Raw genomic sequence first — 27,308 nt, 5'->3', positions numbered from 1 at the left:
TGTCAGCAACTAGAGTGATGGACAGAAGTGCCCAGTGTAATGATGGCAGGGAGGGGAAACTCTGACTGATCTAGCCATTTGTAAGTAAGAAGCATTTTCACATAAATGTTTACTGGATGTGCTAAATACCGGTCAAACATGAAAATGTGACAATGAAAAAAAGAGTAAATTAGATACTATGTGTAAAGTGTTTAGTTCAATGCCTAATATAAAATCAGTGCCTAGAAACAGAATACATGTAACTGAATCATTATGCTGTATACCAGAAATTAACACAACTGTAAATCAACTATACTTGAACAACAAAAAAAATTACTGTCTAATACATGATAATTCTCTTCTCCTCTCTATATAAAAGATGTGTTGGTTTTTAAAATGATTCTCAATGCAACTGTCTATGTATCTGAAATGTTTATAAAGAGTTTAAAATAATCTAGCAAACTGATCTCATCATTTACTTACCCATTCCCCTATTTAAAAAAAAAAAATCTTTGTAAGCATAACTTTTTCCCCTTCTGGATTTTTTTCCTTAGGAATGGAATTAGTATATCAAAGCATGTTTATTGTAAAGGTTTGTATATATTGTCAGGATGGTCTCTCAAAAAAACTTGAATCCATTCAGTCAACGGCAGTACCAAGAGAGTGCCCTTTCCCACTTTCCTGGCTAGCATTTTTTAAGGTTTACTTTTGCTAATTTGACAAGAGTGGTTAATAACAGTTCATAATTTGTATTTCTTTAATTGCTAAAGAGACCAAGCTTGTTTATTCTCCCTCCCTCCAAATACTAGTTTCATCATTTGTTTTATCTTCAGTGAAGATGTTCATGATCCTTTAACCACTTGGGGTCACTATTTCTTTATATTCAAGGGCTCTGCAACGGACCTGGCAAGTCTGTTTGGTGGGTATGTAAGTTTTTGTACTTTTGTACAGGTTTGAAAATCCCATAACTTAAAACACAAACAGAAAACTTACTAATCCTTGGAATTCAGAACCAGTCTAAAAAGGAATGACAACATATTCCTTCCCCTCTACCTTCCTGTTCTATCAACTTGCCCTTGCAGACATGGTTTTTAAGTTTCTCTGCGTATCATAACACAGGGGAAAGAACAAGGACTTGAGAATCAAGAGAAATGCACTGAAGACCTAACAATCAGTGCACTTCTTTGAGCTTCGGTTTTTCCAATTGTAAAAACCAGAGCTGACTAGATGACCAACAAGGGCTGTAAGATGAGACTCTGCTTTTCACAACCTAGGGCTCTGAACTCACTTCACATCTCTCTTAAAGCACTCACAACATCTTATATGGAAGTGTAGCTTTTTATCTAAGTCATAGTTTTCCAAGAGATTACAAATTTTTAGCAGGGAATTATCATATACATCTCTGTCTTGGCTACAAAACAAGTGTTCAATAAGTTTCTGAAACAGGGCTTAATCTAACAGAAAGTTTCAAGCCCAACAGCAGAATCTAGAAACAAGAGAATGGCTTAAATTTTTATTCTTTCAGATTCTTTCCCAAACTGTTACTCTGTGACAGGTAACTAAAGCAAATTGTAAATACCAAGTAGAGTGATCCACATTAATTTATTAAAGCAGAGGTGACACAGATAGAATGCCAACAGAGCCTGGCATACAGTAAGTGCTGCCAGTACATCCTTCTCACCTCCACAGACAGATTACACAACTACACACGTACTGTTACTCCAGTACCTCCCATCCAAAAGTAACTTCCTTGAACTTTTTCATGTGCCAGAAATTTTACCAATGATATACTCATTTGGATCATAAAGAATACAGTCTTAGAAGGAACACTAGGAAAATGTAAGAAGTACTGGCAGGATTTCATCTTTTAAGTCACTATTGGCTAATACATCATAGGAATTGGTGCCAGCTCCTTTCTAATTAGTGAAGATTAATGAATAGCTTAGGAAATATCAAGAGAAAAATGAAAAGAATGAAACCAAGGGAATGAAAAAAGAATATAAACTTCATAAATGAAACCAAAGAAAACCAACATATTTAAGTTATTCACCTTGAGAGAAATCATTTGTGAGAAACTTAAATATCATTTACATATACACTTGTTAGGAAAAACTAAAAAAGAAAATTATTATTTCAGTAAACCAAAATGAGTAAGATGATGCAGTAATAAGAAAGCACTAAGTTACATGGAAAAAAACTGAAACTGGAAACTCAGAAAAGAGTACTGCTTCTCAAAAACCAAAAGGAGTCAGATGAGATAAAAAGTCCAGAGTACATGTAGAATTTGGCCACCAAGGATTGCAGGATGATCACACTTTATTTGCCTAATTGTGAGATACAATACAAACTGAGAAAACTTTATCTATGATTTTTTTTGTGAAAAATGTCTAAGTTGACCCTAATTAAGCCCGTGAGATCTAACTTCCAGTTTACAGAAACACAGGTTATAGAAACAAATTAAAGAACATCATGATAAAACAATCAAATAAATCCAGAATGTGTGACATTTTACCCAAAAAAATCAACTGGTCTTTTACAAAGATGAATACAATACAAAACAGTCCATGCACTCCATAAAGGTACAATACACAACTAACCACAACACAAAGTGGAATTAAATATATCTTTCGGTTATAAGGGACTTAGAAAGTAAAATGGTGGATTACTTTAACTAGTACGATATTTTACATATCTCAATTGCTGCCTTGATAAATGTATAAATTATATATTCTATATTTAGATCATTCTTAGGAAGAACAAAATTAAAGACACATGCTATCATGTAATCTTACTTATCATTAATTGCAGTTTCAAAGAACTTCATAAAATGATGAAATACTATATTAAAAACATATTACCTTTGTCCTGGACTGAACTTGTTCTTTACAGATGAGGCATTTCTTGACTCGTGGAGAACATAAAGAACAGGTAGCAATATGTCCACATGGGCCAAAAAGAGTATCTCTCTTCATATCTGAGCACACCATACACTCTTCTAAGGTTTCAGAATCATTACTGATCATAGAAGGACTTCGAGAACCCACCTGACCACTAATAAAAAAAAAAAATTCTAATCAAGCCTATCAGAATATTTGTATTACAAATTTATTAATTAAAATACTTTAAAACATCTAGAGCATCATTAGTACACATAAAACAGCTTTAGTTATGTTAAAAAATTAAGCTTTAACATCTGTGTATGAAACACTGTATGCTACATTTTTCTATTTATACACCTCTCTGCATTTTTACATACTTCTAGTACTACTCAAACTTCAAATGAATAAATCCTCACCCAATGGAGAAGGGTAAATCTTCTTCTAACAAAGAAATCAAAAACACCAGTTTAAAAAAATTTAACATAAACACACTTTCACTCAGAACCTATTTTATCTATATAGAACCAGCTGAGGAAGACACAGGACATAGGAATAAAACAAAATCCTAGCTAGAGCCCACATTAGTTATCCTAACTGCAGACAGAATGAACCATCGGCAGAGCCCACAACTGATACGGCACTTTGGAAAATATGTCACTGCAGCTGCTGTTTTGACATTTCTTTAAGCATATCCTTAAAGAGTATAAAATTCTATTACAGAAAGACAGAACACATCTATAAATACATACATATATATATAAAAGATACAGAAATACATACACACAACCAACTACAGCTATAAAAAAGGGACACTGTTTCCACCCCAATCTTCAGAAATTCATGCACATGCCCGCTCCCATGTACGTACGCAGAGTGGTTTCCCCTTATACTCGAGCTACTAACAGCAGAAATTACAGTGCCTGTAGCTATACATTTTACATGCATTCTGTCCTCCAATATAATTTTATGCTCCTTCGGGATACACTTGAAGGAATGTATATACCTCATTGTATCAATTTCCCTATGACACAGCTCTGTAAATGGATTCCAAAGAGATGTCATTTCCTCACTACACATAAATTATAAGAGATGAAAGAAAGAAAGCACAAAGGTCAGGGGACAAGTACTGAAATGTTCAATGACAAGAACCAGGGATAAAGGGCAATAATAGTTGCACAGCACCATTTGGATAAAAAAGTAATGAGATGTACTTTTGTATGTCTGTAATACCTAATAAGAAATTTAGTTATACTGTAAACAATAAATAAAATCATTGGCTTATTTTACTTTTAGAAAAGAAGACAACTGTGGAATGATCATTTTTAGAGAAAACTCTATCAGGAACTGGTTCATTCATTTGCTTATTCTTTCAATCCTTCATTGGCAATTACTGAGTGCCTGTCAGGCACTGTGCAGGGTCCTAGAATTACTACAGAGTTTGTGTGAGATAGACCCTTTTGGTGAGCATGTAACCTATTTGGAAGTTCACTAAAATTTTAAATACATAGAACATTAACCCCAGCAATTTCACTAGTGAGACTTTCTTACAGATAAATTCCTATAACATACAGGAGTACTGGAAGATCAGAATAGTTCAGAAAAGTTTCTTCGACCTTATTATGCATAAAGCTTCATATTTAACAATGAAGAAAATACAACATGAAATAAGAGACGTGCTATCTGTAGGTACATTTTCAGAGAAGAAAGTGTCAAAGCAAAAACAGAGGAAGGGCAAAGACAAAGACTTTCAAGTAATCAAGTCTTCCATCGCAAAACCACACAATACTTTATGTACAGAATATTAGGTTTTATGATAATAAATAATACAAACCTGACTTTTTCTTTATGACACTTTGCCAGTGCTTTGCAGAGACTTGGATCAGGACAGAGATCAAGTGGAGACTGACCCTTCTTATTTCGAATGCTAAGGTCTGCACCATTGGCAGCCAAGAAACAGGCAATTGATGCTGCACTCTTCTTCTCAGCCCCCTGGGTACCAAGTCCCATTATTAACTGAAATCAAATGAAAAGAGTCATTATTTTCCCTTTAGGAACCTATTACCCACTCTTATCATTAAATATATATATATGTTAAGTATGTGTATATGATTGTGTGTGTGTATATATATATATATGAATATGTTTGTGTGCGTGAAAAACATGTCTGGAAAGAACTTACACACTACGTAGATGTGGTTGGCACTGATGAGTTGCAGTCCAAATATCCCTTTCCCCATCTCACCTACCCTCAGGCATATAGTCTGAGAACTGACTCACTCTCCAGTTTTAGAGGTGGACCAAAGATGGTTCAAACCACTCAGATATCCACCTCATCTAATATAATTAGTTCAGGGATGATACAGAACCCAAATCAGGTCAATTAAGGCCAATAAAACTCAAGAACAGGACTTCTGATTGAGATACTGAGGAAACAGTACTTCCATTTCTACTCAACTTGGCTCCTGGAGCTGCTAGGAGCCAACTTGAACAATAAGGGGAAAGACACTGTGAAAAGAACCAAGAACTAAGAATTGAGCCAAGAAATGGAGAATGAGACAAGTCAGGTTCTGGTATCACCTGAGTTACTGACTCAAACATCTTTCCTGGGAATAGTCATAATAATTGTTAACATTTATGGAGCATCTACAATGGACCAAGAACTATTTTAAGTGCTTTCCACGAATTAACTTACTTAATCTTTACAACCTTATGGAAGTAGTTACTCTCTTCCCCTCATTTTAAAATGAGAAAAACGAGACACATACGAGTTATTTACCCATGGTCATGCAGAAAGGCAGCAATTCTCAAACACTTTGGTCTCAGAATCCCTTTACATTCTTAAAATGATTCTAAAATTCATACAGAAAGGTGAGGGACTTAGAATAGTTAAACAACTTAGAAAAAGAGGAAGAAAGATGGGGGACTTACACTACCTGCTTTCAACATTTATTATAAAGCTACAGTGATCAAGACAGTGGGTTGGCATCACATAGCTAGACACAGATCAATAGAACAGAACTGATTTTAGATAAAGGCATAACAGGCAAGTCAGTAGAAAAAGTAGTCTTTTCAACAAATGTGGCTGGAATGACTAGATATCCACAAAGGGAAAAAAAAAAAGAACTTTGATCCATACATCATACCATATTATATAAAAATTAACTCAAAATTAATCACAGACCTAAATGTAACAGCTAAAACTTTATAAACTTCTAGTACAAAATAAGAGAAAATTGTAGTGACCTTGGATTTAGCAAAGATTTCTCAGGACACAAAAACCACAAACAATAAAAGAAAAAATTGGTAAACCAGACTTCATTAAAATTAAGAACCTCTGCCCTTCCAAAAACAGTTAAAAGAATTAAAAGACAAGCCAGAGACTGGGCGGAAGTATGTACATATCTGATAATGAACTTGTATTCAGATTATAAAAAGAACCCTCAAAATTCAACAGTAAGAAAACAGCCCAACAAAATAATGAACAAAAGGTTTGAACAGACACTTCATCAAATATACGTGGGTGGTGAACAAGCAAATGGAAAGATGTTCAATACCAGCAGTCATAAGGAAATGTAAACTAAAACCACAAGACACAACGCTCCTGTCTGAATGGCTGAAGTTACAAAAGGAGAACCAAACAACCTTTAGTAAGAATGTGAAACAATATAGTTAGTATTGACTAGTATTTAGCTCATAAACTAAATTTCCACATTTGTAGCCCTGGTAAAATATTTTATCATACGCAGGTTAAATTAGCTATAAATATAAGATCATACACTAAAAGATGCTCCCACTGGTACTGAACTAGAGATGATCTTTACTCACTGTGTTTTTGGACGGCTCCCAGGCAGCATCGACCTTCCCCACATCTTGCATATCTTGAAGCTGACGTAGCTGAGACAAGGTGTGATGCCTCAGGGCTTCATGCAAAGGAGTATCCCCATCCTTATCCTGAATATCTAACTTGGCACCTGCACGGACCAAAAGCTAAAAGGGAAAAACATCTCATTTTGCTAAAGTATCCCACTCACAAGAAATAACATCTCTAAAATAAAAGTGGGAGAGCCCTGAACTTACCTGATGGGGTTGTCACGAAAGCTAGTTATTTTTATGCATCTGCTTGCTACTGCTCTATACCCCTGTGACCCCTTACAAATAATGATGAGTCTGATTATTCAAATAATTCAAATATACTGAATTAAAGAAAGCAGGAAGAAATAAGAACCAATATATTGCTTAATTCATCTACTCTAAAATCAAGATAACCAGGGGAAATTTAGGATATTTTTGTCTCCTTTTAATTTAAGATATATGAGTCAGGATATTTAAAGTATTTCCAATAAGACCAAATCATAATATTAAAAATTCTTCTATTATTAAAACAAACAAGCAGAAGTTATTTATACCATTCTCTTTGGTCAATTTTCTACAAATGTATGCTTATAAGGAAAGTGCAAATATCAAGAGATAAATGAAGACTTTTTGGCAACAGGAATTTTAAATAATAATAAATGTGAAGTGTTTGCTAAACTACAACCTCTTACATAAAATGCATAATTGATATATCTCAATGTATATTTTAAGTAGTGAATATAAAACTGCTTATAGTGCTTTAACAAGTTCCCTATTCCTTTCTACAAATGCTATTAGTTTTAGAAAAACACCACACATAGAAAACAATCTCAAGCATATAGTCTTACCTGTCTTTGCAAGCTGTCATTTTTTTGGTTTGTTTTGTTTCATTTACTTTGTTCCAAAGAGATCACATATAATGTTTCCCTAGGACAGCTCCTCAAATGTGAACGTGCATGAGAATTACGTGGAGGCCTGTTAAACCTCAGATTGCTAGTTCCCACCCTGGGAGGTCCTGATCTGGTTGGTTTGAGGTGGGGCCCAACAATTTTTCTAACAATGTCATAGGTGATGTTGCTGCTGCTGGTTCAGCCCCCAAACTTTAAGAATTGCTCCTCCACAAAAAAAGTTTTAAACAGATAATCATTCAAGTATTTTATCTGGAATCACCGGATTAGTAAAATAAAATTATGTATGTCAGCTTTTCTGGAATCTGCTCAGCAAATGTCCAGCCAAAGCCTTTCATTCTCAATTTAAAAAATTAAAGGGGAGTGTACTTAAAAAAAAAAAAGCAAATTTATACATTACTTTGAAATTCTCTGATATAATATTCTGGGAATTTACAAATCTGGCAAAAAAATTATAAAGACTTTTGTATCTCAGAGTTTTAAGATTTTCTCTATTACAAATTAAAAAGCTACCCAACTCATAAAAAAACATGAGCCTAAAATGGTAATTTTTATATGTAACTATGCCTTTTGAGAAATGAAATGAATAACATATCACTAATAAGCTAAGATTCACTTTCGTGGACACATTACCCTCACAATCTGGGTGTGCTGTCGCTCAACAGCAAGGTGGAGGGCAGTCTGCTGGTTCACATTCTGGACATCCAGGTTTGCGTTACCCTGAAGAAGAACAAAGCCGACACAGTGACACGTGACTACAGGGAAGCACACTAAACGGTAACTCTTTGTGAGGAATCGGCATCACCGGACACTGCTGACCACACCTCTCCTCCAGCTGCGGGGACACTGTGCTCACATGGTAACAGATGTGGGTACTACAGGAGGAAGTGGATGGGGCAGAAAACTTTCTGAAGTAGAACGGCAAGTTTAAAATAATTATTTTTATTATGGTGATTCTAAGTACAGTTAAAGGACAAAGTACAGAACAGAGCCAAACACAGCTCCCCTCCAATCCCCATCATAGAGCAATGGAGATAATCAGCTTGTTTTAACTGTAAGTATTTCCTGAAAATACATTAATGAGTCTTCCTATTAGATTTAGATTTGTTTTAATGACCTAATAAGGTCACTTCCTCTTGCTGCATAATTGAGCTCCTCTTCATTCAGAGGAAAGGAACTTTGCTGGAGGGTGAGAAGACAAGGCTTACTTAGTACAAACACTTCCTGAAGGATGAGCAGAAAGTCCCTCCAGGGCCCTGGGATAGCCAAAGGACTACAAGAGAACAGCTGATGCCAAGGTCAGAGGAGAAGGACTGAGAAGCAAAAGCACTGAACTTAGTGTCTTTGGACCTAGGTTCAAGCGTTGTCTGCTATGAGCTTTGTGAACTTAAGCAGGCGCTGTATCATTTCATGCCTATTCCCTCAGCTCCAAAATGGTAACAGCACAAACTATTTCACAGGGCCAACGTGAGGACTAAGAAAAATAACATGTCAAACTGCCTAGCACAATGTCTGGCATTAAAAAAAAAACTAAAATTAAGGGCTACAGATTCAAAAAATAAACATTATCATACTCTTTATGTGTCAGAATCATTCATGCCCTCTGATCACAACTCTGACACCACACCTGTGCACTTGCTTAGAGCATCAGGAATTGCTGAAACTCCGGAAATGCTATGACATGTTCTGGAACATGGGAGTTTCTGGTTTGTTTTTATTATTTATGTCTCTTTTGGTGCAATCATTAGGTACCTGATCTCAGCTTATCTTCTTATCATGTCTGTTTTCATATAAATGGAGAAAGGGAGGGATCTCTTTTTTAAGTTTCCTGAACTTTTCCCATCGTTTATAGATTTTTCCAAAGTAACGTTCATTGTATGGACAAACCGTGATTTGTTTACTCAGGCACTAGCTGATGAACATTTGGTCTGCTTTCAGTCTAGGGCTATTAGAAACAAAACTGCTACAAATGTTTAGTAGGAGTATTTGCATGGAAATGTGCCCTCAGTTCTCCTGGATATATATACCTGGAAGTCAGACTACTGGGTTGAATACATGTTTAACTTTATAAGAAACTGCCAAATTGTTATTCAATATGGCTACTTTGAAAAATACCAGCAATGTTTGTGAATTCTAATTGCTCCACATTCTAATCGACACTTGGTTTGCCTGGCCTTTCTAATTTTAGTTATTGTGGTTGGTGATTAGTAGTATCTCACTGTCGTTGTAATTTCTGTTTTCCCAATGGTGAATGATAATTTAAGCAAGGTCACAGGGTACATGGTAAATACACCAAATAATTATTATTCTAAATATTGGCAATACACAACTAGAAATTGAAATTCTAAAACAACAGAATTTATAGTAGCCTCAAAAAATTACTTAAAGATAAATCTAATTTGTACAAGCGCAATCAAACTTCCCAAAGACTTTAAATAGAAACTAATCATCTGATTCTAAAGTATACTCAGGAAGCCAAAAGATCTAGAATGCAAAGTAGTCTTGATAAATAAGAACAATGTTAAAGGACTTACTGTGACTGATTTTAAGACTTACTATAAAGGAACAATAACCTAGACAGTGTGGTATTAGCTTAAGGTCAGTCATCTGCATTTTGGATGAAAAGGAATTTATCGTAATTAACAATACTTCTAAAAGAATTAATTTTAATAATAAAGGCTTACAATGGCAGGGGAAAGGTAGTTTAACTTTTGAACTATTTCTTTATCTAAATTTCTGTAGCTTCGATCATAGATCTAGATCTATGTAGGTCCTAGATCATAAGATAGACATTATACATAACGTTCTATCTACTAAATTTTTCTACTGTTTCATCTTCTTAACTACACTGTAAGTTCCTTGAAGTCAGGGACCACAGATAAATCTCTGGTAACTTCAGTGCTTCTCTATGGCATCTGCTTGACTGAAACATTTAAAAATTTTGCTGAATATACCAAACATCATGAAATTGCAATAAATAAGTTCCCCCCAAATCCAATCTCATAAAAATGTAGAGCCATCAATAAGATGGCTGAAATGAATGAAATGACTAAGGTAAGCCACAGATTCCAGGGGTCCAGCAGCAGATTCTGGCTGCAGCCTGGTGTTACTTGGCAGCAAGTGGCCACACCAGCTTAGATAACAACATGATGGTTCCCGGTCCTGAGGCTGAGTGATACTTCCACAACAGTGGCAGCAATCCTGGAAAATCCCTTTTAGTCGAAGCCCATTTCGTTGGACCAAACCAGGAAGATTGTGCAGAGGGAATTCTGGAGACTGAAGGATCTAACCCCAACCCTTACACACACACACACACACACACACACACACACACACACACACACACACACACACACACACACACACGACCATTAACAACCAATGTTAGGCAGAAGACTGAATTCACACTACATCTGAATTTGTATCATCATGGATTTTAACTGTAACCTACAGGTAGTTGATGAAGTAATAAATAAATGAACAGCAATGATTCAAAATTGTTAAAAATTACTGAACTGCTTTTCCTACCTGATGTACCAACAGTTCAGCCACTTCTACATGATTATTAAGGGCAGCCAGATGCAGGGCAGTATAACCATCATCTTTCTTCTCATCCACAATCCATGGTCTTGGTAATTTAGATAGTAAAACACGCATTGCACTGAAAATCAAATTTACATTAATTTGGTATTTAATTAAATATTTTACTATTTTCTTTAGAATAAATATTCAAAACAAACTTTTGAAATCAAATGAAAATACTCCTCTTTATAAGAAAATTATGCCCTTAGAGACAATCAGAAATTCAAATCTCTAAATCTCAAATGCATAGCCTCTTGATACTTAATTTTAAGAGCAAAACAAATTATCACTATTTGGAGACTAGAATAAAAATAGAATGAGAGTGTTACAAAGGGAAAACAAAAGAGAAAAGAAATACACCCTAATAAGGATACAATTTCAGCTTTGCAGAATTGCTTAGGTTCAATTGGAATAGTATATATTAATGGAAGAGTTAATACAGAACAGCCAGGTAACAACAAAGTAGAAAAAATAGTGTTAAGTAAGACAAATTTTATGTTAACTGGCAGATTATCATGAACTCTGCAGAGTTAAAAATGTAATATACGTCATTTAGCAGAGCTAAGTCCAGTTGATATCAAAACACACAAAATGGTCACTAGAATCTAATACTTAAAATTTAATATATGGTAACAAAGTATTTCCAAAGCAAAGAAGACAAAGTTATCCTAAAGAGTACCAAAGATTAAACCATAAAAGATGAGGGGAACTAATTATCAATAAATGATTCTTTGTAAAGAAAAAGTTAACCTACCTCTCAAAAAGGAAAGTAAAATTAGAAGCAACTTTTCTTACCATACATCAGTAACTTTTCTTAACATACACATTTTATGTGGAAAGCTCATAACATAATTTTGGAAAAAAGCCCCCTTAATATATCTATTCACTACTTGTTTGTTTTTTAAAGACAGACCTAAAATAACTACTCCTGTAAAGAGTACTTGACTTGGCACAGACAACACTGATAACATGTATTAGACACGCCTAAAAAAGGCACTAAACACATAGGAGAAAAGCTTTTAAAATAGTGCCAGTAGAGTATAAAAGGGCAAGAAATAATAGTAAGATATATAGGGATAGTTCTTTCTAAGGTGATATATATGAGAGCTAAAAATTTGAAATAGAGCAATGTTATAAGTGAATGGAGAAACAGTCTGAAGATGCAGAATAAGAATGTGAGTAAATGAAACTGCAAGCCCCTAAAATAACAAGACTAAGGCCTACCATGACCCAGAACATGTTTCCTTAATGGTAGTGGTCTATGAATCCCACATAGGAAGTGAGAACAAGAAGGCTGAGAACAGGCTTTGGAGGATCCAAGAACCTTTACAACTGTACTCAAATTTGGAAGTTTATAGTTTTTATCAGATTTTTAACAGGTTTATGACCCAAGGTAAATTGAGAATCAAAACATAAAGATACCCTTCAGTTGCTGTTACTGAAGCTACAAATTATTATTCATGGGTGACAGACTTCTTTGAAATCTTTGGAAAGCTATGAACTCTCTCTTGAGAAATGCACATAAAAATCTTTACATAAACTTTTGAGGGAATCAAAAACCCCTAAGTGCCATTCATGGACCTCATACAAAGCTAAAGATTCCTGCTTTAGTTTGTTTTCAGTAATCATAAAGATTCTAAACCTCTTCATTCAGTGGATTAAAATAAAATACTAGAAATTACATAGACTTTGACTCAAATTCTTAACAGGGAAAAGTACTGATACAACAACATACTACTGAGTGTTTGCATTTGACATAACCGTGATGCTAATGCCATACATTATCTATTACCTTACACATATGACCATGTGAGAAACAGAATTTATAGTTTTATAAATCCTTTGAATAGTTTTGAAGATACAAGTATTAAATCATATGAAAAAAGTTTATTAAAGGCAAAATGTTATTGTTAAAAATAATAAGGTAAACACATGTTATAAAGAAAAATTGTGATGTAACTGTGTTGAGAGAAATGGTGGTAACAGAAGACATTAATAGTTTTCACTTGTTCTTCCTTCTTGCATTTCATATGTGAACAATGTAGGGAAAGCTGAGGTCCCTCAAAAAGAAGAACCAGAGGCTCAGAAAGTTACTAAGGCATTTAAAAGGAAGTAGATCTTATGTATTCTTGAAAGCCTACTGCTTCTCTGCATTCTCATTACTTCGTGCCTTTTTGCTTTTCCCCTCTATACAATCCATGTAACTGACCTGTCAGAACAAGGAAAAAGCAGTACCAGGCTACCGTTGGCAGTGACAAAAAATACCCCTAGTCCCTTCTATATCACATTCTGCAAAGTATATCAAATCCTAATGTTAAAATGCAAAATTGAGATTTTCAGGGAGCAAGTTGTTTTCCAGAATAAATCTATTCTGTTAATTAGTCCCACTTAAATAAGTGTTGAAATTGCACCACAGAAAAACCATATTAAAATATCTTTCCTCTTCACAATTCTGAGACATTAAGAAATATATCATTAAAAATAAAAATGGAAAGAAATTTGGAATTAATCCAAATGCCTTGTTTTAAACTGATTAGATTATCAGAATACTAGCAATTCTATTTTAAAGAGAAATGGTAATTTCTGATTTCCCACAGAAACAGTCTTACATTGGCAAATGAGATGAATATACCAGACAACAGTGGATTAAGTAAATAAAACAAATGGATACTAGAGAAAAAGAGATTTGTAGAAGAGGAGATCCAGAAGTTGAATCGGGATTAAAAAATAAACAAATGAATGATTAAATAAGGAATCACCAAGATTAAATTACAATTAAAAAAAAAAAAAAGAAAATTGGGTCTTTTTCTGGAAAATAATGATTGATTAAAAAGAGAGTGAAGAAATGGTTCATATGAAGCCTGGATAAAGAATGAGAACAATAATTTGTCAGTGTATTATCAGTATTATCCAGGAAAAAAGACCTCAGCCCTAGTCTAACTTACCCTCCAGGCAAATCAGGAGAATGCTATCAGTTTTCAGTACATCCTCATATGCAAAGTCATCACAGGTTGATGACACTGTCCATTAAGATCATCCAACCAGCTGTCTCACTAGTCAATTTCCATTTTTAACTTAGCTTTTCATAGATTTCTCCTCCTTTTTTTCACTGCTCCCACAGGGGAAAAAAAAAATCTATTGATCAGCTGGTGTAAGTACTATAATCCACTGAGCAATATTTCTTTCTGTGAATAGTAATTTGGCATTCTGTATTAACGTTAACTAGTATTAGTCATCTCTATGGACCAATAAAGTCAAGGTCCATACTCTGGTCCTGTGAAGACCCAACTATATGCTCTCACCCATTATATCGCGTATCTCTAACTGCAACAAATAGTCATGATTCATCTCTAATACCAAACTTCCACAGAAATCTCTGTAAAATATCATAGGATTGCTATGTAAGAATTAAATGAGATAACGTAGGTAGAATGTTTTAGTACAGAGTCTAAAACCCTTCAATATAATAGTATTATTACAGTTCTAAGATTATAGACCTATAACCTACACATCACAAATTCCCTTTTCTCATTCCCAAGAATTCTTTCTGTATTCTTGATTTTGGTTATTTGTATTACCATTTAACCAGCCACCCAAGTCGGAAACCTGGGAATCATTCAAGATCTTTTCGTCCCTTCTTATTCCTACATTCAATTTGTTCTGTTGGTTTTCCCTTTTAAAACTACAATTATTCTCTCCCATGGACCCAAATATTCTTTAGATATGCTTCCATTACCTTTCCTCTGAACATATGTAACAACCCCCTTCCAAACCTACACTTTATACCACTTCCACACAAATCTAATCATTTCACAATTTTTACAAATTCAAAATTAACAGCATTCAAGTAAAAAAGCTCCCTTTAAAATAACTAAACCTTTTTAAGATAAGATTGGTCTGGATAAAATTTTTTTCTGAAATACACATTTGGCTTTCATATACTTTTAAAAGAATATGAGACTAAACTTATTATTTTGTTGACAATGGAATTACAACAAAATCAACTCCTGATTAGTTGGGATAAGTTGTGAAGAAATACTGTAGACAGCCCAAATCACAATTAACGCAAAAGCCAACCGTCAACTAGCCAGGAGAAGGCAAATTAATTTTTGTTTTTGGTGTTTTTAAATAAACTTTTCATTTTAGAACTATTTTAAATTTACAGAAAACTGTGAAGATAGTACAGAATTCCTCACCCCTAGTGTTAAAATTTTACATTAGTATAATACATGTGTTACAATTAATGAACCAGCACTGACTGCTATTAACTAAAGTCCATACTTCGTTCCAATTTCCTTAGTTTTTATTTGATGTTCTTTTCCTGCTCCAGAGTACCATGCCACACTCAGCTCTCAGGCCTCCTTAGGCTCCCCTTGGCTGTGACAACTTCTTAGACTTTCCTTGTTTTTGATGATGTTGACAGTGTTGAGGAGTACTCATCAGTTACTTTGTAGGATGCTCCTTGGTTGGAATTTGTCTGTTTTTCCCATGATTACATTGGGATTATGAGTTTTGAGGAGGAAGGTCTCAGAGGTAGTGCCACTCCATCACATCACAGCCAGGGCGCATGCTAGCAACATGACTTGTCACTGCTGAGGTGAACCATGATCATCTGCCAGAGGGAGTGTTTGTCAGGTTTCTCCACTCTAGAGTTACTCTTTCTCCCCACTTCTACACTACAGAATACTACACTGTACCATGTACTCTTTGGAACAGAGTCACAATGCACAGCCTAAACTTAAGGAATGGAAAGCTATACTCCATCTCCTTGAAGGTGGAGTATCTACATAAATTATTTGGAATTCTTCTACACTGGAGATCTGGGGTAGATTAATTTTAACAGAGACCTAGCACCCTCTCACCTTAATTAGAAAGCTGCTAATTAATGTTGACTCCTGACCTTCCCCCCACAAAAAGCAAACAAACAAAAACAAATAACACAACACCTCAGGAAAAGAGCCAATCTTCAGACCCAGCCTGCAAGACGAGCTAAGAGAAAAACAGAACAGTCCCTGGTCCCCTCACCCTCACGTTCAGAGCAGCTCTGAGTGGTCTGTCTCCTTTCTTCCCATGGGGTAGACAATCTGAGGAACCCACAATGTAACCATGAAGGTTGGCTGCTCCCCATAGCACCGCAGTTAATTAAGAGGATACTGTTATTATGCTGCAAGCACGAAGGCCCACAGAGTTGCTGGGATAAGGATATTACCAGCTCAGTAAATCACTCATTTTTTTAAGACAATAGACTCTCACTTATGGAGCACAGTATGATTTGGAGGTATTTTCCCTAACGTTCACTCTTCTTTATTTCTCAATCTGGTTGTTTTCCAAAAGGTTAAGGACATGGATGGTTTAAGGATAAGATCTTACTACCAGTTAAGCAGGCATCTGTGAATAGTGCCAAAGAAGCATTAAGTTCCGGAACAACTAATAGTGGTGCCTAGCATAATCCCTGGCATCTGGTAGTACTCAAACGTTTGCTGAATGATGAACAAATGAGTTCTAAGAAGCAGAGGGGACAAACAGCTGTCTACATCGGTATGTAACAGTCAAATGGCACTGGGTCCATTTTTAGGGCCTGCCATGCTTTGCAATCTTTCTTCAGAAACAGGCAACATTTCCCAAATAAACCATAGCAGCTAAACTGTAGAGGCCTTACATATTAGTATTACTTAATATAAAAAGACATTAGAATAGCGCTATAGCACATATTAGGTGTTCAATAAATGTGTGCTGAGTTAATGAAGAACCTCTCAAACATAATGAAAGCAGGTCAGTCCAGAATCCACAAAGGAACTTAAGAAAGTTGATCAATCCCAGTTCTTCGGGGCATACTAAAAGCAGGTTAGTGTGCAACGGTCTGAAAACATTTTTATTCAACAAACATCAGTACCTAAAAGGATGGAGGTAAGAAGCCTAGAAGGGTATATACCAAAATGCTATCTGTGATAATCACTTTAGCAAATGAACATGAATAGTTTTATTTTCTTTCATCTATTTATAGTGATGAATAGACATGACTTAAATGTTTTTTAATTTTTTTGATATGCTTTTTTCCCCCCACAAACTCTTTTTTGACAGATAACATAATTAAGAGGTTAATTCAGCTTAAACTCATTAAATAGAAATTTGGTAATGTAGTAGAATTTAGCTCAAAATGAGAGCTATGCAATGACAACACAGGCTGCAGAAGAGCTGTACAGGTGAGTATTTGAGCTTTCGTAAAATAACACAACTAAAATTATCTCTTAAATGACTAATAAGCCCTTATTTCTCCTTCTCCTATAGAAGCCAGGGAAGCCCATTTTACTTGTCTTTAAACTCCCTTCGTGCAACTAGGATTAGGTGCTCAAAGTTTTGTTGATGGAACGAAAGAAACAATCAAATGAACAATCATCTTTCTGAGCATCCTGAGGCAAGATTAGCAACATGCGACATTTTTGATTTATGTTCCAGTCCCCAAGGGCCCTTCCCTCACTGCTTTCATTATTATAAACCAGAGGAGCAGCAGGCACAGTGGCGAAGATCTCAGTCTGAAGCCAGACTACCTGGGTTCACATTCTGGCACCAGCAAACTGAACAGCTAATGACTTGAGCAGGTTACTTACCTTCAATGCCTCAGCTTCCTCATCTATAAAATGTAAGAAGAATCACAAATCCTATTTCATAAGGTTGTTATGAAAATTTAAAAGGGCTTAGAAGAGTGCCTGGCCCTTCATAACATTATATAAGTGTCTGTTTGGGTGGGGACTTCCCAGCTACAAAATGGTCAGCATATATAGAGCAATTTAGAAACCTGAAAACCTATCTTACACTTTAAGATATGTGTCATCTTCTCACAGTGTGTCTAAAATTATTTCAATATCTTGGAAAGCTGGCTCTTTAAAACTGCCAAACATCTACACAGAAGCATTCTTTGCGTGACTTTTAAAATAGCCATCCAAAATAATTAAACCACTGTTTATTAGATGCTAGAGACAAAAAGGATGTCAAGGACAAACTTTCCTTGCAGGAGAATGAGCTCAGAAAACTGATAACAGTTTTTCTTGGTTCTTAACTGGATCAATACTTAAGAGACTATATTTGAATTAAGAATAAGGTACAGTTGGTTTCTCTTGGGCATTCTTAGGTTTGTAAGATCTTAAATTGTATCTCCACAGGTTTGTTGGATTTGATGTTGTATTTTTTTCTCCCTAGTTAAAAAATAAATTTCAGTATTAAACTTAATGGTGAAAATGCTATTAAATTTTAGAGCAAAATTACTTTTTCCTTTGCAACTTACACTATGTGGCAAAGTTACAGACAAGTTAGTAACTATTTAAGTCTGGGGTAAGGTGTGAAATGATCATGCCTAAATGCTATTTCAGAAAATTAAAGCGGAATGGCAGTGTAGAAGGGAGGAAAAAAAACCACTTCACATTAGAAAGTAAAATAGAATTTAATTAATAATAAAATGCATCTTAATAGTTATGTAAGTATATATGGTTTCAACATAAAAGTACACAATTACTCAAAAGCATTCCAGACTGTTTTTCACCTAAGCACTACAAAAAAAATTAACTAAACTGACACTGAATTAGAAGTTTTAAGTAGCATTTTCAAGATTTCATTTACACATTACTCTTTTCTTCTTTAGTAATCTCTTTCTAGCTTCACTATATTGGTTCTACTTACCATCTTTACATATTTTCCATTCAAATATTATTCATTAAATTAAAAAAAATGTATTGCAACATACTAGCTCTAATGTTAACACTACAAAGTCCCTTCAGGACCTTAGCTATATAAAGTAACACTATCCATATTTTTACCAACAAAAAAATCAGGTTGTGAAATATATTTTGACAGCAGAGGGATTTTACTCGTTCTATATCTGTCTGAAGACTATCTTGCTACTAGCCAGGGTAATATTTTTCCTCTTTCCTTTTTTCTCTGCAGTGCTTCTAAGTATAGTGACAGCCGCATCAGGCTTTCCTAGTCTCAGCGCAAGCTCAGTGAAAATCTGGGAAATGTAAGTGGAAACATGAGAGACCGCTTTATTTGGCAGTGCTTTAGAAAAAAAAAAAAAAAAGGGCAGGACAAATGGCAAGGCAGTGTTTGGACCGCAGGATGAACAATCAATAGGCAGAAAGCAAGATAGAGGCTTCCTCAGCTTTTGGATCGACAATCGACAGCTGAGAGACTATTTTTTGCTATGGTTGACTAAATATGGTCAGGGAAGAGAGAGGCACAAGGGAGCCTGTTTGCCTGGGAGTGCATGTTTCAAATGCTTAGCTGCCTATAAAGCTGTAACAGTTTAGCCTGTGGCCACTGAGGGAAGAATATGTTAACCTCTGTAGTGACCATGTGGAAGTCCTGACCTTGCTTGCAGACATGACCTCTGGATATGACAAGGTAGCTTCAACACAGATCTACCATTTAATCCTGGAAACTAAAAACCAAAAAAAAAACCTCACAGCAAGAAAGATGCAGAATATTTCCTGAGAAGTCAGAAGAACCCAATGTATTCTGGTGGGCAAAGGAAAACAGGGTGAACGCTTCAGTTATTTGGGGGCAGTAAGGTGTGTTTTGGTTTTTGTTGGGGTTTTTTTTGTCTTTTTTTATATTATAAAATTAACCTTCTCTGCAACCTTTCCCCCTGTTGTGAAGCAGTCCATCTGAGAAATAAGTGAGGTTCATTTTTCTTGGCCGTTGTAGCAACTGTCCCTGGTTGCTTAACTTTCAATACAGCAGATACAAGGTACTTGTATCTGTGCAACACTAGTAATATGACCTTCCAAATCAAATGGCCAATGCGAATTCAGTTTTATTGTAGTTTTTGGGGTTTTTTTCCTTTTTGTTTTTTTTTTTTTAAGCATAAGGGAAGGGAGTGGGAAAAGATGGCTGGTTTACTTTTGTTTGTTCATTTGTTTATCAAATTTATCCTAAAAGGTGAGGTTCTGTGTTCACTGATACTTCCCCCTTACTTCACCCGGCTCATGAAAAGAAGCGCTGATTCAGCGAATAGAGTGAAGGAACAATCAAGATGAGATGGCTGCTGCTGATGTGACTCTCGGGGTCATTATCTCTCCTCCCGCTGCTAACGCTGCCTGACACTAAGCTTACAGGTAATAGAGCACCACAGGCCTGTACTTTTAAGGATGCTTATGACTTTTTGCATGCTTATCTATTATTCAATACATGTTTTTATTGTTAGATTAAATTCTGTCTGGGCACAGCCTAATTTCACAGTTCAAATAAAGAGCTTATGTAGTGCTAAAGAGGAACAGTGTTCAAATATCATGACAGATAACTCTTGATCTCAAACTTGTACAAATCCATTCCTGTCATTTACATTACTAAAGAGTTAGTCTCTATTGTTTCAGATTAAATGGTGATTTTGAATCCCCAGTAAATCACTTTCTGCTTCCAGTAGTCTATTGAGTATACTATCTGTTTAAAAGTATTAACTATTTCAAGGTTTAGTCAACCAAGAAACTTGACAGATCACAAAATACTTTTTAATGCTTACTCTAATAGTTAGGCATAAAAATAAATCAGAACATGCACAGTGAAATTCTAATGCTGCGTTGCTGAACTGCTGTAGCCCTGGGCTATATCCACCGCTCCATTCTGATTTGCTCTCTATGAGCTGCACTAGCTTTGTAATCACAGGCTGCAGAAATTCTACTTTCTGTGCCTTTTTTTTTTCTCCTTTCTCAAATCTGAAAATTTCTCACAGTTTTTTTAAAAAATTAACCTTTTAATACCACAGCAATAAAAAGCAACTCACCAACTGTAATTTCTTTTCATGCTAAATCATCAAGCTAAAACCCAACCACTTAGAGGCTAGTATCTTTCAGTTCTTTTAAGTGAGACTTTGGAAAAGTTGACTGTTCTGGTACTTATCCTTTATATTTAAAAAATTAAAGAATCAAAACAACTTGAACTCACTAAAATTAGACAGTAATACATCTATTGGAACTTGTATTTAACCCAAACAGGAGCACCAAAGTGCAAAATTCAGGTAAGCAACTAACAAAAAGAAAGGAGCAACAAACAAGTTTTCAAATGATCAGGAGATCTTATCTAGACTTTAAAAAAAAAACTAACAAAAAATCTGTCATCTTTAAACATTCAGTTCACTCTAAAATGATCTAGTTTTTTTTCCTTGTTGTTTCAACTTTAGAGTCAATATCATAAGAAGTGCTAATTGGCTGGCTGTTAAGTTTTTAATAAGGTATTTAGTTTGTAAAAAGAATTTGCACTGAATTAATTACTGTCTACTTGTAGGATCTAGAAACAAACTACAAGTAATAAGAAGAAACTTGCTCTGAAGACCATGAAGAAACACTAGGCCGATTTTACCAATTTCTGAAATACATTCTATATCCCCATTGATTCTGTGAATCTCTTGCAAAAAGAACCAAACCAGGACAAAGTTCAACAGATAATTGGTCAATGTCTAGAAGTCTATGTCCACCAAGAACAAGGAACCATAAATGGCACTAATGCCATGCCTCAGGTAAATTTGTTATAAAGTTTAGTCTTTGATAGTCTCTGCAAATGATCTACCAGCTCTCCATCAGTAAGCTGAATGTTTTACTAACAAATGGGAAAATAAAACATTTCATGTTTTTACAGCTAACAACTTAGCAATACCTACTCAGAGTACATACTTCTTTATGTACCCATATGAACATACAATGCTATGGAATGTAAAGAAGTATGTATTTTTGGTAGGCAATAAACCACCAAGCGGGAACTAGACTGCAGCTATGTGAATGACCTTCATATGGTAAATTCACCTAATATCAAAGAGATGGCCTTTGGCAATTCTAACATCAGAAAAATGTATCTACTACTTACAGATGGAAACTAAATATCACTAAGGTTTATATTGTGAGGAAAAAGTTCTACTGAAATCGATTTAAAATTGTCGTGAAACTCCTTTTAAATCTTATAAATTTAAAGCATACTACATTTTACATTTTTAAATTAATTACTCACATGATTAAAATATGAATACAAAAGAGAACAGTATTACTAGCACAAAAAAATGAGGGATACACATGACCCATTTTCTGTCTCTGCAATTTGATCTTAATTTAGATATTATATTAGCAGGGTTGACTTATTTGTTAAGAAAACCAAGATATAACAAAAGCTGACTTCATTTATATTTTTAACACCTGTTCTTCATATTTTGATAAATTTGTAATCTATTAATATTAGAGGAATTTCTGAAGCAACTTTTGTTGCTTTAGGTTTTCTTTTTTGAAAACTAAAGACATAGTTATAACTTTAAAAAGCTATCTTCTATGTAAAACTCTACTCTCAAAGAAAATAAAAGTGGTCCTTGTCCTTCTCAAATTTATCAGGTCCCTAACTCAGTTTCCACTTTAAATGCTTTTTAAGTATTTATAATAAATCATATTTATTCATGAAAAATGACAAAATCCTAGGAAACAGCTATAAGTCAACAGGGCACATATTTAAAAGAAATTAATTTATTCCTTATATAATCCTTGAGTTTGCTTTCTCCAAAGAAAGCACATAAAATGAAAGCAATAGTCAAGAAGCCAATTTATACAGATAAACTATCTTTATTGGCACAATGAAATTGCAATTCAATTTTTTATAAACATGGTAGACCTACCATGTATAGTATGCTAGAGATATTAAAATTTATAGTATGCTAGAGATATTAATATGTAATTTTATTTTGTATAACACATATTAATAAAAATTATAAATGATAAAGCTTTTAGCAACAATTTATAAATAGCACCTGTTTTAAGCTACTATGATAGACTTAGAAAAAAAGAAATACTAATATTCATATATTCTAACCATTTCTTACTAAAAGTCTTATTTTGACTGGAGTGTTCAGACATGTGTCAAAAGCATATTTTAAATTTTGTGTTACAGTTGAATAGAATTGGCTCTAAAGTTATCAGTTGTTAATTTTCTCTCTGTTTAATAAGTTAGATGATTTTCATTTTATCAGTGGATTATAAAGAATGAGAGAATGACTCTATTAGATATGATAGCACATAAGTTATTGCATATTTATTGGAAATTACAAGAAGTTCATAATTTTTAAATTCTACCTTGTCAAAGAAAAAATTAGTTCAAAGCTTAATTTACTCAAGAATAGCCCTTCTTTCTGATCATCCACAAACAGAATGGCAAAGCTTCATATTCCATTTGTTAAGATTAACTTACATGCCCTAAATATCAAAAACTGAAAATATATACCTTAAAAGTAGAGGTTCCCCTATAAAACTACTCAAAAGGTATTGTTAAACCCATGTTTTATAATGAACAATTATATTCATCATTCTACAGGTACAAAAGTTTTAAATACTTATTTTAAAACATTCCAGTGACTAAGAATCTCATTACTACAACATTGAGCATATAATCTTTAGAAAATAAAATGACAGCATCTGTTACTCATCCAAAAAAGTAAAATTATATACTGACTCTAGTGTTTACAAGTTTAACTTAACATATCTAAGACTATTTTCAATCACTCTAAAATGTCACATCCATCACTTAGATCAGCTGTTCATTTTTAACTGAGTACATATTAAACTCTGGGCATCTGCTGACACTGGTGTAACTCAAACATTTCAACTGTCCCTCTGACAAGGATAACAGATGCTGACATTATCAAATGCTGTACTATTTTTTTTCCATGGCCTCTCCTTACCCCGATATGGCCAGTATATGAAACTGAACTGCCATCCAAAAGCACACTTGAGCAACTGGATCTGCTAAACAGCTCCCATAGAACTAGTAAAAATAGAAGCCATTGCTTCTATTTTATTTTATTGCTATCTTCAGCACTTAAGTCCAGGCAATTTAACAGCTGTTTCACTTCTATTAGAATAAATGATGGAAAGAATTGTAGTTACATTAATTTCACCAGCAGATGCAGAATATACTTAATATGAGAATTGTTTGACTGTTACCTGAATTTGTGTTGACCTTCTCCCAGTTTGATTCACAACAGTTAACTATTTCTTTACTCTGTATTTCACTGAGAGCACTTACCTTACAGGCAAACTATAATTTCTCAAACTTTTATTTTAAACGAGTATTTTTCAGAAGACATTCCTTCCCCATATTGAAATCACCTTATAATAAAAACTTGCTGTTATGGGTCTTAATGGTAGATTTTAATACTCAAATTCATGATGTATTGCTAACCACCACAAATCAATGCATTAAAAGCTGATAATGAGAAGTAATCTATACCTCAAATGAAAGAGAATTCAAGGAATTAGACCTTTAAAAGGGTTAAATATTAGCCTATGATTAGTAACACTACATAAGCAAAAACAAAGAAAAATAAGTTATCACACAGGGCAGTTCCTTTCAACACAAGTCTAAGCAATACATGTGTGATCTATTTATAAACCAAAGGGCAGATGATGTACTTTCTTAAGGCCACTCATTCCTCCACCCCCTGTAAGCAACTTGCTGTTAGTCCTTAAGTATCATACTTTAGCATTATAGTATAGCAGCTTTTAATAATAATTTTTTAAAAAGCAGCAGCAGTAGAAAAGTATGCCTAGCAGGACTCTTCCCTAAACTATTTTGCTTACTTACTTGGTTTGCTGCCCAAAGATAAACAGAAAACATTGCTCTGAAATACATCATGGTCTGTTTGCTCTTTTAAATGGTGTTTGTTTTGAAACAGGTCACCGTCTACATTTAAGAATTAAGCAAACGTGTTAAAAATAAAGATGTACATTGATAACTCCTTAATGTACTAACAACGCGTCAAAGGGCAAAGACTTACGCACTTTGAGGGTAGGAAATAGTAGGAAAAGAGCCTTCAAAGTAAAAGGTTTTACATTCATATTGATATGAGAATCTCTTAACATTTGTGGAAGGTCCATAACCATGATTTTACAAATTAAAAACATTAAACTGTTTTGGATCCCAGACTAGCAGCACCACAATGCTTTGCTAGAGCTGGTAAAATGGAACCAAATCGCCTCTTCAATGGATTTGGTCCCCTTCAACCAGCTGTAGCTATGCATTGATTACTACAGGACAGCCAGTGTTTCCATTTATCAATATCAATCACATGTCAACTAATTTCAACTTATTTAAATTGTTCAGATTGTGGTTTAAATCAAATATTTTATCACTGTTAATTCTTCTTGGAAGAGCCAAGGTGGTACACAATGTTTATAAAAAGCTTTATGAAAAAATGTGTGGATGATGTAAGGATTTCAAATAAAATTATTTTACTTATTTATAGTCTCTTGGCATTAAATTTCTTATCCTTCAGAAAAGAAGTGGTAATAAAATGTAGGCTATTCCACATAATATAAAAAAAAACAAAACTTCCTTCAAAGGAAGAAATTATCTGGGAAGGTCACCTGAAACCATAACAGAAATGCCACAGTGTGGTTCACATGGACATATGCATATTTTAAATTAAAAATAAACATTATTTAAAATAAAACTCTAGAAATTCTGAGTCACTGCGTTCCACAGGATGAGCATTTAATTGTACTGCTATTACCAGAACACTGATAGGCAAGGTGGAAAAGGAGATGATGACGCTGCAGAGCATCTTGTGGACAGACTTAACCAGTAAGTATCTAATTCTTCTGACCCTGAACCAAAAGACTTTAATCCTCACAAAAGGAACAAAATATTAAACATTGCTACTTTTTACTCATAGATATTTCACCTCCACAAATTTGTTTTTTCAGTTGTAAAATAAAAAGCTTTTTTTTTGTTTCTCAAACTCTGAGTACACCAAAAATGATATATTCTGTCTTATGACATCACTGGTCATACTGGACATACACCAGTCAGTACCAGGAAAGAAAAGCCAGTTTTAAGAATAAGAAATTTGATATGGAAAAAGAAAAAACAAAACTCAAAACAACCCAACTTGTTACAACCAATATATAAATTGTGTTATCTTCTGATACGCTTTCATGTCCAACTAAAATCGCCCTCTTTATCTGGCAATCTACAGTCACAACTACATAAAACATCTTAGGGAAACACAAATATTTTTTAAGAAGTTGCATAGCTTTAACTAAGCACCACTTGATTTTAGAATAAAAGTTTTCTTTTTCTTCTTTTTATGTCACCTGACACCAATTATCAGGTAGGAAGAGTCACTGTTATAAATATCCAGGGAAGTTCTCAAGAACTGAAGAAACAGAAGTGGTGTATTTTCACCTCCTTGTATAGGCTTAACATTATTAAATATACTATGCCTACTTTCAGTAAAGGTAAACAATTCAAAATATTTAAAAGTGACTCATTTCCTAAACACTTCAATTTTCAGTCTGTCTTAAAACTCTGTATCTTAAAAACAGTATAACCGAAATTAAATTCCCTCAATAAAAACTTTTGACCATTCTAATTTGAAGTAACTGCTATTTGAACTCCTGACACAGTTTCTCTAGAGGATTCACATTCTAATTAATCATATACTCTTGTGATAACTAGCACTGTCCTGACCATCAAATTAAGACTAGCATTTATTGAGTTCTCACTAACATTATGGGAGATACACAGATAAATATGCATGCCCACAATTTTAACAAAGATACATAAAAATGCACATACTAAGGGGCAGCACAAAGCAGATTATAAGCGCAAAAGACACGGAACAAGGAAGTGCAGAGCAAACAACATTATTTCAATGAGATCTAGGAGCTCTGAAGAAACCTGGTTAAAAAAAAGAAGGGGACAGGGGGATCCCAATGAAAGAAAAAGCTTAATAAATGAAGGAAGAGAGGAGACAACTTTAGGAAGACAGAGTAGTATAATGGAGCTGAAGGGCAAGGTGGGCAGAGGGCTTTTAATTAGTGGGAGATAAAGTTAAAAGAAAGACAGGCTTAGGACATGCAGGAAGTGGGTTTGACATATTAATACATTCTTAGTTAAATCATTCACTGTTCCATGTGTTTGCCTTGCTTCACCTATAATACCATAATCCAGAAAAAAATATATATATATATGAAGTGGCTAAGAGCAACGATGGTAAAGTCAAATAGATCCTGCTCAAGTTCCAGCTGCTCCACTAATCAGCTGTGTGATCTTAAATAAGTAAATTCATCTCTTTATAAGCCTCATATTC

General features: G+C 34.4%; 1 protein-coding gene and 1 long non-coding RNA gene across 3 annotated transcripts in view; one reads left to right on the top strand and one right to left on the bottom strand.

Moving 5' to 3' along the window:
* Positions 1-27,308, bottom strand: part of MIB1 (MIB E3 ubiquitin protein ligase 1) — a 93,739-nt gene that overhangs the window by 14,660 nt on the left and 51,771 nt on the right. The window contains exons 13-17 of the mRNA XM_010958051.3: positions 11,147-11,279; positions 8,252-8,338; positions 6,684-6,845; positions 4,690-4,871; positions 2,838-3,030 (exon numbers count right to left, since the gene is read on the bottom strand). Coding sequence (XP_010956353.2) covers positions 2,838-3,030; positions 4,690-4,871; positions 6,684-6,845; positions 8,252-8,338; positions 11,147-11,279 — 757 coding nt within the window. The remainder of the gene's footprint in view (positions 1-2,837; positions 3,031-4,689; positions 4,872-6,683; positions 6,846-8,251; positions 8,339-11,146; positions 11,280-27,308) is intronic.
* Positions 19,265-25,455, top strand: LOC105071384 (uncharacterized). Of its 2 annotated transcripts, none has more exons than XR_012502109.1 (3): positions 19,265-19,761; positions 20,132-20,307; positions 21,473-25,455. It is a non-coding gene; the product is annotated as an uncharacterized LOC105071384 (long non-coding RNA). The 2 variants fall into 2 exon arrangements; XR_835519.3 differs by having other exon boundaries at positions 19,288-19,594.

This window comes from Camelus bactrianus, chromosome 24, assembly GCF_048773025.1.
Source record: "Camelus bactrianus isolate YW-2024 breed Bactrian camel chromosome 24, ASM4877302v1, whole genome shotgun sequence".
In the NCBI taxonomy this organism is placed as follows: Eukaryota; Metazoa; Chordata; class Mammalia; order Artiodactyla; family Camelidae; genus Camelus; species Camelus bactrianus.
This window is presented reverse-complemented; position numbering and strand designations above follow the sequence as displayed.